The sequence below is a fragment of the Mesoplodon densirostris genome, chromosome 6 (genome assembly GCF_025265405.1).
Source record: "Mesoplodon densirostris isolate mMesDen1 chromosome 6, mMesDen1 primary haplotype, whole genome shotgun sequence".
NCBI lineage: Eukaryota > Metazoa > Chordata > Mammalia > Artiodactyla > Ziphiidae > Mesoplodon > Mesoplodon densirostris.
In genome coordinates this window covers 125,187,664-125,203,158 of record NC_082666.1, presented here as the reverse complement: position 1 = coordinate 125,203,158, position 15,495 = coordinate 125,187,664, and the positions used below count along the sequence as shown (strand labels likewise).

Genomic DNA, 15,495 nt, shown 5'->3' with positions numbered 1-15,495 from the left:
ACCGTGAAAAAGTAAAAGTGGTCAACACGTGCCACGTGCCATCCCACATCCCGCTCAAACCAGTTCGGTGACACCTACATTCCTCTCTCCATAATCAAGTGACTAATCCCAGAGACGGACGCAAACAAGGCTGCCCGCGTCCATGCACACTGACGGCATCAGCCGGGCTCAGGCACGCAGGCTGCTCCAGGACCAAGTCACAGCGTACAGTCGTGCTGGGAGGGGCTTGCTGGCCGTGCATGGGTGGCTCCTGGAACCGGGCAGGCACCTTCCCTCAGGCCACTCTAGCATCCTGCAGAGGAAAACCACAAAAGACTTCCAAGCTGCATGAGTTAAAGTCTCCATTTTATTTTTTTACAAAAATCCAACGTAAGACCATTGTGCTCATGACTGGAAAAGGGGTGGGGTGGATGGACATGGCATGAGTATCAGAGCGCTTCCCCCTTCAAACGCCAGCACTGCAAACAGGAGCTCCCAGAGCACACACACAGGCAGGCCGCTCCCAAGGGGACCACCCCTGCATGCCCAGTGCACGGACCCTGGCTTGAGGTGCGGGCCACACAGGCGGAGGACACAGCACAGGTGCAAGAGCCCAGCAAGGCCTGACGAGCACCTTGGGGGCTCCCCCTCACGTGGGCGCCTCTCAGTGAAGAGCAAACTGGCCAGCTGGAGAGCAAAGACGCGCCGGGCCCGGGGAACGAAGACGGCAGCGGGGGTTCACGGGACAGCCGAGGAGGCCCACGTGCATCTGCAGGGCTGTCCCGTGCTCCAGGTGAGTCAATCAGGTGGTGCAGGTGACATCTGGGCTTCCCAAGGTGACCGATCGGCATCAAAGGCATTCGAGGCCTGGACCTGGGCCTCTACCTGACCCGCCTTGCAAAACGCAGCGGCCATTCTCCTGGAGAACCAACCAAGCCTCCGAAAGCTCCCACCGCCCTCCCTCTCACCACGAGGAGGGTCCTTTACGAACGTGGCCAGTGTCCACCAGAGACTGCTGTCTGGAGTCCTTCAAGTCAGTGTCCTGTTCAGGTCCAAACAGTGCCACCCTCGTCTGTGCTCTGACATCACCACCCCCCCTACAGTGCCCCGTGACGTCATCCACAGCCTCGGTACCAGCTGCTCCCGATCTGCCGCCAGCGCTCAGGGACCCCGCGCTCTGGCTCCAGTGCGGGGGATCCTGACACGGCTCCTTTCTCACCAGGCCCGCTCAGAGGCAGTCTAGGAGCTCCTCACATTAAAAGAGACAAGATAAAAATAGCAGCCACATTTATAGCTCAAAACACCACACTCTTTGGCTTCCCAAAGGGAAGAAGGCTACTGCTAAAAAGAATAAAGTCCAAGGTCAAAGGAGTTAGAAAGTTAGGAAGCAGGGGGTCTGGACCCCTTCGCTGGGCTGCTGAGCAGCAGAGCTCCATTTCCTAGGTAGCTGCCTCAGCAGGGGAACCACAGGAAGATGCCAGTGGGAATGTCCGGAGGACGGAGCCCCGGTCCTGTCCACCGACGGGGAGAGTCCCTTAGGTCAGGCAGCCCTACAGGTGGGTGTTACCCACAGGACAGAGCCTGGCTTCAAAATGATACTTGAAGAGAACCCACCTGGGGCAGGCAGGTCAGAGGACGATGTGCCCCCTGGACACAGGAGCACAGGACGTCAAGGTCAGGGGAAGACGGAGCTGGCTTAAGGCATGTACGTGCCCAGGACAAAGCTGAGCCTTTGTTCAGTCAGTTGTGGGGAACCTCCTAGATTCGACCTCACTGGAGGAAAGTGGGGACCAGAAATACGGTAGAGGCCACGGGCTAAAGCCCTGCCAACAGCCACTGACGCCCTCTGGTTCCCCCAGTGCTGCCGCCACCACACACAGAAAAATTAGCTTCTATTTCAGCCCAGGAAACAGAAATTTAAACCCAGAGCGGAACGTGGTAATGTGGGGTGTGAATGCCGATTAAATTTCAGGCTGGGTTCGAGCTTCACCTAACAAATCCTATCCTCCCATCATTCTGACACAAAGCAAACCTCAGGGGGTCCCGGAACCAACCCGGCGTGAGGGATCCAATAACTTTAGGATGTGGGTCCAGACAGGGGTCGGGGAAGGTGAATTTCACCAAGGTATTATCCCAAGGCAGGTGCCTTGCTGCGACTCCCCGGCCAGCCGGGTGGGGATCAAAGGATACTCGCTTGCTCTGCGGCAGAGAGTAGGCCGGCCTGCAAACCACTCAGACCACAGCTGAAGTGCAGCCCACCAGGCTGCTGTCCTCGTATGGGAGAGAACCTGCAGGCAAGTCTGTAGCCAAAGCACAACATGTCTTTCAAAGGAGGGTCGAACAAAAAGCCATTTGGGGGTCTGTCCGCAGGTCTCGGTCCTTCCTGTCTTCTCTCTCAAACAGGGGGCAGGGAGAGAGCTGGGCCGAGTACCCAAACAGCACGACCCAGCAGGGAGTCCTCAAACCCACCACGTCCTGTGCAGGGAGGCTCCACTACCCCCAAAGGTGCAGACCCCACACCTCGAGCTACAGAGCCCTGGCTGGCAACAGGTCTTATCCTGGGCAAGGCCCTGTAACAGGGCCACGCCCAGCCCTTTCTTGTTTCTGCACACAGATAGATGCCCCTGGGGAGGACGGAGATAGATCTGTAAAGATGAGCCAGATACCAGAAGGCCAGGATCCATCTCCACCAAAATACAGACGACCGTAGTGCGTCCCTCACTTTGTGAGATGGGCAGAAATGCCGAACTCCCCTCAGCTATGTATATATATATGTATATGTATGTGTGCATATATACATATACACGCACATGTATATACACACACATATGTGTATATATATACACATGTATATAAATAAGCCTCGAATGGCAAATCTGAAACTTTCTTTTTAAATAATAATAGTAGTTGTTAGTGAATTAAAAACCGCAAACCAGCTGCCCTGGGCTTATGAACTGCATGAGTGACTCTCCAGGGTCCCTGTGGCCCTCAGTGTAAGCTATCACCAGTGCCCTGTGTCGGAGCCCTGGCGTCCTGGGACCAGGGCTCTGGCCAGTGTGGCTGATTTCAAGAGCAAGGCAGCTCTGTCCCTCGCACTCGCCCTGCCGGCCCTCCCAGCAGAGGGTCTGGGCCGCCCACCCGGTGGGCCTCCCCGAGGTCCTTCCACGTCTAGCGACCTCAGCAGCTGCCTCCCTCACTCTGCTCATCCTCCCCCATGTGCGCAACGCCCCTAGATGAACTTGAAGCACTTGGTCTTGTCGTGGGGCAGGCGGGTCTTGAAGAGCACAGAGTCCACGCGGAACTGTGTGTACAGCAGGGGCATGTAGCCGTACACCTTGACAAAGAAGTTGATACACTTGTGCCGCTCGTGAAAGTGGGAATCGTCGTGTGACAGAGCCTGAGGGCAGCCTGGGCATCGGAAAGTCCACCGTGACGTCACCTGGGAGCGGGGAAGGAAGAGCACAGAGTGAGAACCACGGGTGCTGAGACACAGACCCTGGAGCTTAACCAACCGACGCCTCCTTGTCCACAGTGACGACACCGAGTCGATGGCGACGCTCACTCAGAGCAAGTCGGGAGCCAGAGCCCAGGGCTCTCTTCCTGCCACGGATGGATCTACATTATCATTAAGGACACGCTTCCAAACGGCCTATACGTAACCGGTATCAAAAGCCTTGAGGTGTTCAGTGGTGCTTATCTCAGTAACACTACTTCTACTATTTATCCTGGTTGCACAGCAAGATGTAGGTATAAAGCTGTTCATTTCATCAGTGTTTTTAATAGAGAACTACTGGAAAACTACCCATCAAAAGGGGATAGATAAATAATTATAAAATACTACATGTCCATTAAAAAAAGATGTTTAAGAAAGTTATATTTAAAGACATGGAAAAGTGGTCATATTATAGTTTAGTGGTTATTATGATGATGAAATTCCAAGCAATTAGCAAAGTATGAAGAATAATACAACAGCTTCCCTATCAACAACATGGCAGATTAAATAACATCAACCCCCCTGAGCACAGAATCCCTGAAAAGGCAGGATGAAATACAGAAACCATCTCTTTAAGTATACTGGCTGAGCTTATAATGAAAGAAATGAAGTCCTCAGAAGCCAAAGTAATGAAAAGGCCTGAATCCAGCAAGACAGCCAGGAGCTCGGGTTTTCATGAGGCTGGAGCGCCCACAGTCAGGAAATCAGATTGCAGACTTTCTGAAACCCTGGGACCCAGTGGAAGGCCACAAGGGCAGGAGGCAGCCCTGCAGAGACGGGTGGTGAAGCAACATCTCCATCTCAGTCTGAGCTCTAAGTGGAGGAGGAAACATCCCCTCTGAGAAACTGAAAACCACAAGCCAGCCCTCACACAGCTGAGGCTAGAATTTATGCCACCTGTGTGTCCTGAAAAGCCCCAACATGCTAATTTAGCTTAATTAGGTCTCAAGTAGGTAGTAAGCCAAGGCACATGGAAGAAACAAGTACAAATCCTCTCAGATTCAGGCCTCAGAGAAGTGCTATAAGCAAAACCCCAAAGAATATGACCTCACAATCAAAACTCACAAAAAAAAGGGATGAGCTGCATGAAGGAGACTCTGCAGAAAGAAACAAGAGAACCAGACCCCAAAACACTGCAAAACAGCAGGAATATCAGATAGGGACGGTAACAATAAATGTGTATCATATGTACAATAAAATTTTGAAAGATTACTCAAGGTTTGATGGAAGAAACAAGGGACTATCAAAAAACTCCTTGTGGATATGGAAAAGAACCAAATAGGGACTTCCCTGGCGGTCCAGTGGTTAAGACTCTGCACTTCCCATGCAAGGGGCATGGGTTCAATCCCTGGTCGGGGAACTAAGATCCCACATGCCGCATGGCACTGCTAAAAAAAAAAATTAAAAAGAAAAGAAAGAACTAAATAGGACAGTAGAATTGAAAACTATACTAAACTTATTGTGGTCATCACCTCATGATGGTTTGTAACAAATCGTTATGTTGTACACCTTAAACTTACACAGCACTGCGTGTCAATTACATCTCAATAAAACTGGGGGGGAAATAAGTATATTGAATTAACTCAGATACTCAATGGATGGGTGAAGAGAAAATTAGTGATGAAAAGTATACTAAAATTATTACCCAGAATGGAAAATATTGAAAAAAAGCTTTAAAGAAATGTGAAAGCAAGATTAAGAGACATGGAAAGAGATACGGTATGAGTCCATTTATATAAAGTTCAAAACTGATCCTGGAGCAGAAGACGGCCATCATTCTGGCAGCTGAGCACTCCTTCCCGCTCTGAGCCTCGCCCCAGCCTCCGGGGCCCAGCACATGCCCTGCCCTGCCCGCCCCCTGCTGCAGGCGCTCAGCCTCAGGTTCTCAGCCCCGGCAGAGAGCCTCGGCCTCCAGGGTTTCCGCTCCGTCGCTCCAGGCTGGGAGGGTTAGGCCGGGGAAGTGAGGGCCGATGCAGAAAGCAGGGAGGAAGTGCAGAGACGGGGCCAGGGCAGCAGAGACTACGGCAGAGCACGCCCCACCCCGACACCCTCCCCTGTCTCCTTCAGTGCCCGGGCACTAAATGGCGCTTTGGAATCTTTTACCTGTTGTGCCCAGTTCTGCTCAAGCCCACTTGAAGAACATGTTTTGTATTTATCCTTGTTTACCAAAGACCAAACACTGGCTTGGAGGCAGTCTCGCTCCCCTACCTCTCCAGTTAGTGAGAATATGCGCGTAGATTGGTCTAGGCTTTTTATGTGTCTCAGCCACAGAGGAACTAAACCTCTGAACTCTCCCTGGTGCAGCGATCCCTGCCAGGTGCAGGGCCTTTGCAGAGAGCGCTCCTCTTCGAAGGGCTCATCGGGGAGCAGGTGTAACTTGTCTGGCCTCATTCCACGTGTGTAGCCTGCGCCCTGGGCGTGGACCAGTTAGGCAGTCAGCAGGGAGATGCTCGTGCTCCAGCCAGCCTTGCTGCCCCAGAGAATCATGAAATGTGTTCCAAGAATATGGGGACTAAGAGTTCCCAACCCCAGGCTTGAGGGCACAGCTTTCTCTCATATGGCTCTGTGTTGTATTCTATGTTATTTTGCTACCTGATCATTCTAGTTTAAAAAAAAAAAAAAGACTCAGCAAAAATTATGGAAATCTGAATAAAGGATAAACCCTGGCAATATAAAATGTATCAACATTGATTCATTAACTGGGACAAATGTACCATACTAATGTAAGATGTTAATAATAGGGGAAACTATATGCGGGTATATGGGAATTCTGCACTGTCTTCGTAACTTCTATTTTAATATAAAGAGTTGTTTTTTTTTTTTTTGCGGTACGTGGGCCTCTCATGGCTGTGGCCTCTCCCGTTGCGGAGCACAGGCTCCGGATGCGCAGGCTCAGCGGCCATGGCTCACGGGCCCAGCCGCTCCGCGGCATGTGGGATTCTCCCGGACCGGGACACGAACTCGTGTCCCCTGCATCGGCAGGCGGACTCTCAACCACTGTGCCACCAGGGAAGCCCAAGAGTTTATTTTAAAGGTAAGCCATAGTGTTTAGGGATGCATACTTAGGTGATAAAAGTGTAAAGAAAAACAACAATGAAGTGGATACCATTAAAGACATGACAGTAACTGTATTCATCTCCTAGGGCTGTTGTAACAAACTACCACAAATTCAGTGACTTAAAAAACCAGAAATTGACTCTCACAGCTCTGGAGGCTGGAAGTCTGAAACCAAGGTGTCAGCTGGGCATCCTCTCTCTGAAGGCCGTAGGAAACAACCTGTTCCATGCCCTTCTCTTAGTGCCTGGCACTGCCACAGTCCTTGGCCTTCCTATCATCACACAGCACTCTCCCCTCAAGTGTCTATGCCTCTGTGTCTCTTCTTACAAGGACGTCAGTCGTAATGGACTGAGGGCCCCCTGTACTCTACTCTGACCTCATCTCAACTTGATTATATCTGCAAAGACCCTACTGCCAAATAAAGTCACATTCACACGTTAACAGGGGTTAGGACTTAAACATATCTTCTGGCGGGTCACAATAAACAGCCTGCCCTCTGGCCTCAAAATTTTTGTCCTTCTTCTATGCAAAATACATTCATCCCAGCATCTCTTAAAACTCTTAACCCATTCCAGGATCAACACTAAGTCCAAAATCTCATCCAAATACAATCAACTCAGAAAGTCCCAAATCTCTTTTAAATCATCTAAATTGGAGATGGTTAAGACTCTGGATACGGTCCATCCTGGGATAAAATTCCTCTCTATCTGTGGACACGTGAAACCTAGAGGAGAATTATCTATCTCAAAAATGCAATGGTGGGACAGGCATAAGATAGACATTCCATTTCAAAAGAGAGAAACGGAAGAAAAAAGAGGCCATGCATCCCGAACAAGTCCAAACCCCAGCAGGGCAAGTCCCATTAGGTTTCAAGGCATGAGAGCAACCCTCTCTGTCCTCCTGGACTGGGGGCGCAGCAGCCCTCAGGAGGTGGCCCCGCCCTCCGGAGCCAAGGGGGTGTGGTCCTGCCTCTGGGCCCTTGGTGACCGCAGCAGCCCCACCAGCCTCTGAGCCATTCTTCCCATCCCGTGAAGCGAGTAACATATTCTCAGCCAACTAGCTCTATCGGCCCACTTCTTGCTGGTAGAATCCCAGGAGTTCCCTCCTTCAGTTCGCCCTGTCTCTGTCCCCTTCGGTTCAAGCTCACAGTGGTCCTGAGTTCTGGAAGCTGGAAGTCAGAAATCGAGGTGTTGGCAGGGCCATGTGCTGCTCTGTGAGAGGCCCAGGAGGAATCGTTCTACGCCTTTCTCTTTGGGGTTCCTTGGCTCACACGTCACTCGCATCTCTGCCTCACGTCGCATGGGGTTCTCCCTGTGTGTGCCTCTGGGTCTCTCCTCCACCTCTCGAAACAGGACACCAGCCATACGATTAAGGGCTCACCCTACTCCAGTCTGACTTCATTTCAACTTGACTACGTTTGCAAAGACCCTACTTACAGTTAAGATTACATACACAAGTATTGGGATTAGGACTCAAACATGTCTTTTTTTTGGTCGGGGGGAGACACAATTCAACCCACAACAGTGATTAAAACTGGGGCTGAGGAAGGAGGTTGAGGTTGGGAAGGGGCATGCAGGAGCTTCTGGGGTCCTGACACCCCATGTTTAATGGGTTGTTTTATAATAATTAACCTGTGCACTTAAATTTTATGCCTTTTTCTATATGAGCATTATATTTTACAGCTTAAAAGTTTGAAAAAAATAAAGAAAATGAAGAAACAAGCAACCTGAAAATTTCTATAATCATTAAAGAAACTGAATCTATAGTTTAGTACCCTCCCACAAAAGACATGCAAAGCTCCAAAAGATGTCAAAGGTTGAGTTCTACCAAGGCTCCTAGAAAACACAATCCCAATTGTGCACAAACTCTTCCATAAAATAGAAAAAAAGGGGAACTTGCCCCAAACTCATATAATGAGAGTAATTACAATTTTCGTACCAAAACCAGAAATAAATAATACTAGAAAGGAACTTCCCTGGTGGAGCAGTGGTTAAGAATCTGCCTGCCAATGCAGGGGACACAGGTTTGATCCCTGGTCCAGGAAGATCCCACATGCCGCAGAGCAACGAAGCCCGTGCACCACAACTACTGAGCCTGCGCTCTAGAGCCCGCGAGCCACAACTACTGAGCCCGTGTGCCACAACTACTGAGCCCGTGTGCCACAACTACTGAAGCCCATGCACCTAGAGCCCGTGCTCCACAACAAGAGAAGCAACCACAATGAGAAGCCCGTGCACCGCAACAAAGAGTAGCCCCCACTTGCCGCAACTAGGGAAAGCCCACGCACAGCAACGACGACCCAACGCAACCAAAAAAAATAATAATAAATTTAAAAAATACTACTACTACTAGAAAGGAAAATCACAGGCTCACTTACTCATGAACACGAATTCAAGTAATCCAAACAAAATACTAGAAAACCAAATCCAGAAAATTATTTATAAAAAGAATTGTGACCAAATGTGTTTATCCAAAGAAAGCATGAATGTCAACACAAGAGATTAAAGATAAAACACATGACTGTATCAATGGATAATAGGAAATGTACTCAATAAAATTAAAGAATCATTCATAATAAAGATCCTTAGCTAATAAGGAATAGGAAGAAACTTCAATAAGCTAAAATGTAAAGCAAGCATCACACCTAACAGCACACTATCTGAAGCATCCCTTTAAAATCACGAATAAAACCAAGACGCCCATCATCACCATTTCTATTCAATACTGTACTAGATGTCCTGGCTACTATAAAAAATAAAATAAAATGGCTTATGAGGATTGGAAAGGAAAAAACAAAACAGTTCTTTGCATGAGGGATATATGACGGTCAACACAGAAAACCCATATCAATCAACAAAAAATTTTAAATGGAGTTTTAGCAAGTTTCCTAGATATAAGAAACAAATAGTTCTATAACAATGAAAGAAAATGTAACTTTTGGAAAATACCATTTAAAATATGAACAAAATATACAGAATACCTAGAAATAAGTCTAACAAAAGATGTTCAGAGACCTCTATTGCAAAATTATTGTGGAACTTTATAGCCTGGGGATTATATAATATTTGATAATTTTTAAAAGATATCAATTTTCCCCATTTCACCTACAGATTCAATTCCTATCAAAATCCCAACTCTGTGTGTGTCTGCGTCTGTCTTGACAAGCTAATGATTCCAAAATTTATGTGGGAGGAGAAAGGGCCAAGAATAGGCAAGACACTCTTGAAATACAGGGTTAAGTTAAAGGGGATTTGTCTTAGCAGATACAAAAAAATAATTCTAAAGATATGACAATTAATGTGATTTTGGCACATGAACAAACTGGACCAACAGACCAGAATAAAAGAATCCTTAAACAGATCCATGTACACACAAGACATTTGAACAATGACAGACCGGCACTGCAGATCACTGGGTATGGATGAACTAAGTGTGCAATAAAAACTGCTTAGAAGACAAAAATGAAATTGGGACCCTATCTCACATTATACACAAAAATCACTTCCACAAGGATTAATGATTTAAATACAACAGGGCAAAACCTAAAACTTTTAGAAGAGTATGGGGAAGAACATCTTTAAGACTTTGGGACAATGAACATGAATAAACTATAGTTACAAACATCAACACTGACTAAGCTCACAAACAGATGAGTTTTTTAAAAGCTAAATGCAGAGGAATGCTTATAGTTTGATTTCATTTACATAAAGTTTAAAAATGCCGATCATTTAGAGATGAATACGCATAAGGTAAAAGCATTTTTTTAAGGGAGGAGGGGAAGGGGATTTTTAAAACAAAACTCAGGGTAGCCATTATCTATGGAAGGAAGAAGCAGGCTGGGATTATGGAGGTACATATACAATGGATGGTTATTTAAAATGTTACACCTTATTTTCAGTATCATTTTTATTCCACGGGTATTTGTTTAAAGACAGTATGTATTTAAAGAATCATACGACTATGTATGTATGAAACACATGCTACTAGTTTAAAATACACAAATGAAATGTTATGCTTTAAAAAGGGGAAGGATATAACAAACAAGCAAACCCACCAGTTGTGTCAAATATTGACACTTTGCCCTATTTGTTTCAGATTACATATATATGTTTCTTCCTTTTTTTTTTTTTCAGAAACAAAACATTACAAATAGAGTCCTTGTGCCACCCTCCCTCCTTCCTTTCCTCTCCTGCTAGATCATGGGGAACATGACCTTTAATTATACTTGATAAAATCAAACTTTCTTCAAAACAGATATCCCAGTGTATACACCCACCAGCTCTGTATAGTATCTGCAATTTTAACACATCCTTACTAACATCTGTTACTATCACTTTCATTTCTGCCCATTTGATGTGTATAAACTATACCCCATTGTTTTAACTTACATTTCTCGGATTACTACAGAAGTTGAGTATCTTTCCATATGTTTATTAGTCATCTAGGTTTCTACTTCATTGAACTACTTTTTTACAAACTAAATGAATCAATTGAGTAGACTTTTTTTCTCATTTGGAAATTCTTTCTCTGAGTATTAATCCTTTGTCATTTATCAGCATTGTAAATGTCCCAGTCTGTGGACATAGAGGTTTGCTGAACAAAGTTTTCAATTTTAATATATTCAAACCAATCAATCTTTTCCTCTATATTTTGCACTTTTCGTCTCTCTTTGTCTTTGATCACAAAAATACTTCTGTACTTTTTGTTAGAAGTTTTTTTTTTTTTAGAAGTTGGGTTGTTTTTTTTTTTTAGAAGATGTTGGGGGTAGGAGTTTATTAATTAATTTATTTATTTTTGCTGTGTTGAGTCTTCGTTTCTGTGCGAGGGCTTTCTCTAGTTGTGGCAAGCGGGGGCCACTCTTCATCGCGATGCGTGGGCCTCTCACTATCACGGCCTTTCCTATTGCGGAGCACAGGTTCCAGACGCGCAGGCTCAGTAGTTGTGGCTCACGGGCCTAGTTGCTCCGCGGCATGTGGGATCCTCCCAGACCAGGGCTCGAACCCGTGTCCCCTGCACTAGCAGGCAGATTCTCAACCACTGCGCCACCAGGGAAGCCCTTGTTAGAAGTTTTAAAGCTTGCATTCACATTTGGTTGATTAACCTATCTGGAATTTACTCTGAGTATGGTATGATGACATGTATTTCTGTTTCATACAGAAAACCAATTATCCCAGCATTCATTTGTAGATGCCACCTTTATCATGTAGCAAGTTTCCGCACAGGCATGGGTATGTCTAGACTCTGCTTTGTACCACCGATTTATCTGTCAACCCCTGTGCCAATATCACCTTGTCCTAATTATGTATTTTATTACCATGTCATGATTTCTGACAAGGCAAATCCACATCTTCTTCACTGGTGTCTTAGCTATTCTGCTCCTTTGCCTTTCGATACAAGTTTGAGGATCTGTGTGTCAAGTTTCACTCCAAGCCAAATTCAACCAAATAAAGTATCCTAATAGGATTCTGATTAGAGTTACACTGACATTTTAGATTTGGGGAGAACTGCTATCCTGATGATATGAACGTGGATGTGGTCTCTATCTCCATTTATTTAGTGGGTAAACTTATCTTACTACTGACTTCAATGGGGATCTTCTAAACTTTCACGATTCAGCGTAATGTTTGCTGTAGTATTAAGGTTTCCAATAAATTCTGGAAATTCTCATATTTTTCAAGACTGCCCCTCCCACTTTCTCTCTACTCTTCCCTTCCTGGTTTTATGTTACACCTTCTCCTTACAGCCTCCATGTCTCTTTTTAAAAATTAATTTATTAATTAATTTATTTTTGGCTGCGTTGGGTGTTCATTGCTGCTCTAGTTGCAGTGAGCAGGGGCTACTCTTCGTTGCAGTGCACGGGCTTCTCATTGCAGTGGCTTCTCTCATTGCAGAGCACAGGCTGTAGGCACGCGGGCTTCAGTAGTTGTGGCACGTGGGCTTAGCAGTTGTGGCTTGCAGGCTCTAGAGCGCAGGCTCAGCGGCCATGGCTCACGGGCTTAGCTGCTCCATGGCATGTGGGATCTTTCCGGACCAGGGCTCGAACACCTGCATTGGCAGGTGGATTCTTAACCACTGTGCCACCAGGGAAGCCCCTCCATGTCTCTTAACCTTTCTTATTTTCCATCTCTTTATATCTCTGTAATACTTTCTTGGAAATTTCTTCACATTTATTTTCTAGGTCATTAATTTTGTCTCCAGCTAAGTTTTACCTTTTTATCCCATTCACAGAGATTTTCATTTTAATAACTATAATTTTCATTTCCAGTAGTTCTATTTAGGTCTTTCAAACCTGTTTGTTCTGTTTTCTTTCTGAATATGTCTGTCTTTTCCTGAATAATTTTAAAATTATTGTTACTATTATAAATTGAGAAAAAAATTAAAATTGAATGGCTCATCCTGTTAATTAGAGCTGAAGAATAATGATCACACACAGCCAATATCAGCCATCAGAAGCCAGGTCTCTAGAGTTGAAACTGAGGAGTGATCATGATCACAGGCCAGGCTCCAAGGGACACACCTCAGAGACAAAACTCTGAGGGAGTCACAACCCCCAGAGGTCCCTTCACAGGACCCCACTGGTCCCCTTCCTTCACCCTCCCACCCATCGACAGTTCTCTAGAGCTCTTCCAGTTTACAATGAGTCACTTACTACTATTCCCACCAGCTTTCACTGAAGCAGGAGACGGATGTCAAGGCAAACAGCATCTATGTCCAGTATTCTACTTTGTTCTCCCTGTACCTAAAAATCTTCCTCCTCATCTCAGATGCCAGCATTCAACCTCAGGGGGAATAACCCCTTAACCCACAAATGACTCCACTTTGGCACAAAAAAGTTATTTTATACTGTTGTTTTCACTGAAGCAGTGGTTTCCAAATAAACATTTTTAATCATGTAACCCATCAGTAAAAAATTTTGAGATTGCAACCCCAGTTTATTTATTTAAAATATATATATATAATATTTATATATTACATAATAAGACATACAAAAAATTAAGAGGAATAAAGTAACAACTATAAGTTGAAGATTGACTATTTACTTAAGCGACACCATGGATTATATTTTACCCAGGAACATTCCAGGTAATTTTAGTCTAAGAGAAGTTATGCTTAGTAACAGTAAGGAAAATCATTACTAGATATTGAGAACTTACTCAACATTAATATTAAGATGCTTACCTATGCGTCCTCTCTCTACTTCCTTATCCCCTAAGCCAGCCATCTATCTTCTCAATGCTTTATGAATTTTTAATCCTTTATTCTGAATGAAGCCTATTTACATTCTAGATCTTTCTCCTCCTCAAAAAGATAACAGTATATTATTCAAAGCAAAAATATGAAATTAACTCCCTGTTTATTTAGTCAATATTGTTAAGATATTAACATTATCGAAAGAATACTGCTATCATATAAGTCATGCCTTCCTAATTATAACAAGGGAGGGGACAGTGACAATTTGAAGTATTTAAAGCAAAAAAAAAATTACTATTTTATAACATAAAATAGTACATATACCTGACAAAACTAGGTAAGTTAATGAAAATATTCAGCTTAAACTGGTTCTATAATATGAAGTAAATAACTGGACTCAGAATTTGAGGGAATTAACTCAGAATTTGAAGACAGGCTCAACTTATTGAGGCTTTGACTTTAAAAAGTCATCCTGGGCTTCCCTGGTGGCGCAGTGGTTGAGAATCTGCCTGTCAATGCAGGGGACACGGGTTCGAGCCCTGGTCTGGGAAAATCCCACATGCCACAGAGCAACTAGGCCCGTGAGCCACAACTACTGAGCCTGCGCGTCTGGAGCCTGTGCTCCGCAACAAGAGAGGCCGCGATAGTGAGAGGCCCGCACACCGCGATGAAGAGTGGCCCCCACTTGCCGCAACTAGAGAAAGCCCTCACACAGAAACGAAAACACAGCCATAAATAAATAAATAAATAAAATTTAAAAAGTCATCCTAATCTTGAACTGTTCTTATGTTTCCATAAGATCAAGAAAATTCAGAGGCTACTTACTTTTCAAGTTTTTACTTGGGAAGAATTATGTATACCATGTGCAAATTATTTCCATCTCACTCTCTATACTGAAGAGATGTTTAATGAAATACTGGCCTAATAATATAACAAACACGCTTCCATGAAGATGAAAAATGCACCATGTCTGTGAGTGCGTCAAGTGACTAATGATATTATTAGGTACCTAATCCCTCAGATACTTTAAATTTTCATGGATAATGTTTTCTGATCTACTAGGGAGGGAGAAATAGAAAGCATACGTCTTGGCTGGAGTCCAGTCCCTGGCTACACAAGAAAGGATAAATAAAGAATAGAAAATTGCACTAGTCATTAATTTCTAAGACCCTTGCCTCCCTACCTTAAAGTTTACAAAGAAGAGTGCTTTTCATTGTTTAATATCAGATCTACCACTGTACCTGGAAAACATGCTATTTTTATATAAAAAATACTATCATCATTCACAGTTTAAAAAACACACAATCTGGGCCTCCCTGGTGGCGCAAGTGGTTAAGAGTCCGCCTGCCGATGCAGGGGATACGGGTTTGTGCCCCGGTCTGGGAGGATCCCATATGCCGCGGAGCGGCTGGGCCCGTGAGCCATGGCCGCTGGGCCTGCGCATCCGGAGCCTGTGCTCCGCAACGGGAGAGGCCACAACAGTGAGAGGCCCACATACCGCAAAAAGAAAAAAAAAAAAAAAAAAAAAACACACACAATCTGGTGCATCATTTTGCTAATTATTCTTCTTTTGTGAGGCTTTAGCAGAAGGCTAAAGAGTCGAAGAAACTATGGGGTAATTCAGGAGTTAAGTTATAACCCTGAGCCACACTAGTGGTTACTTAGTCTAGAACTTACTTTCAAAATGTAAGAAGAATGAAATATGCACCCAATTATTATTTACTCATTGGACTAATGATATCCATGAAGGTAAACTTACTATTTTATAAAATTAA

General features: G+C 44.8%; 1 protein-coding gene across 6 annotated transcripts in view; it reads right to left on the bottom strand.

The window, feature by feature from the left end:
- Positions 1–345: 345 nt before the first annotated feature.
- The window catches only part of EXTL3 (exostosin like glycosyltransferase 3), a 131,650-nt gene continuing 116,500 nt past the window's right edge, over positions 346–15,495 (bottom strand). For all 6 annotated transcript variants that reach the window (XM_060102617.1, XM_060102616.1, XM_060102621.1 and 3 more), the window contains one exon: positions 346–3,418. In XM_060102617.1, the coding sequence (XP_059958600.1) occupies positions 3,209–3,418 (210 nt within the window). In that variant the 3' untranslated portion in view covers positions 346–3,208. The remainder of the gene's footprint in view (positions 3,419–15,495) is intronic.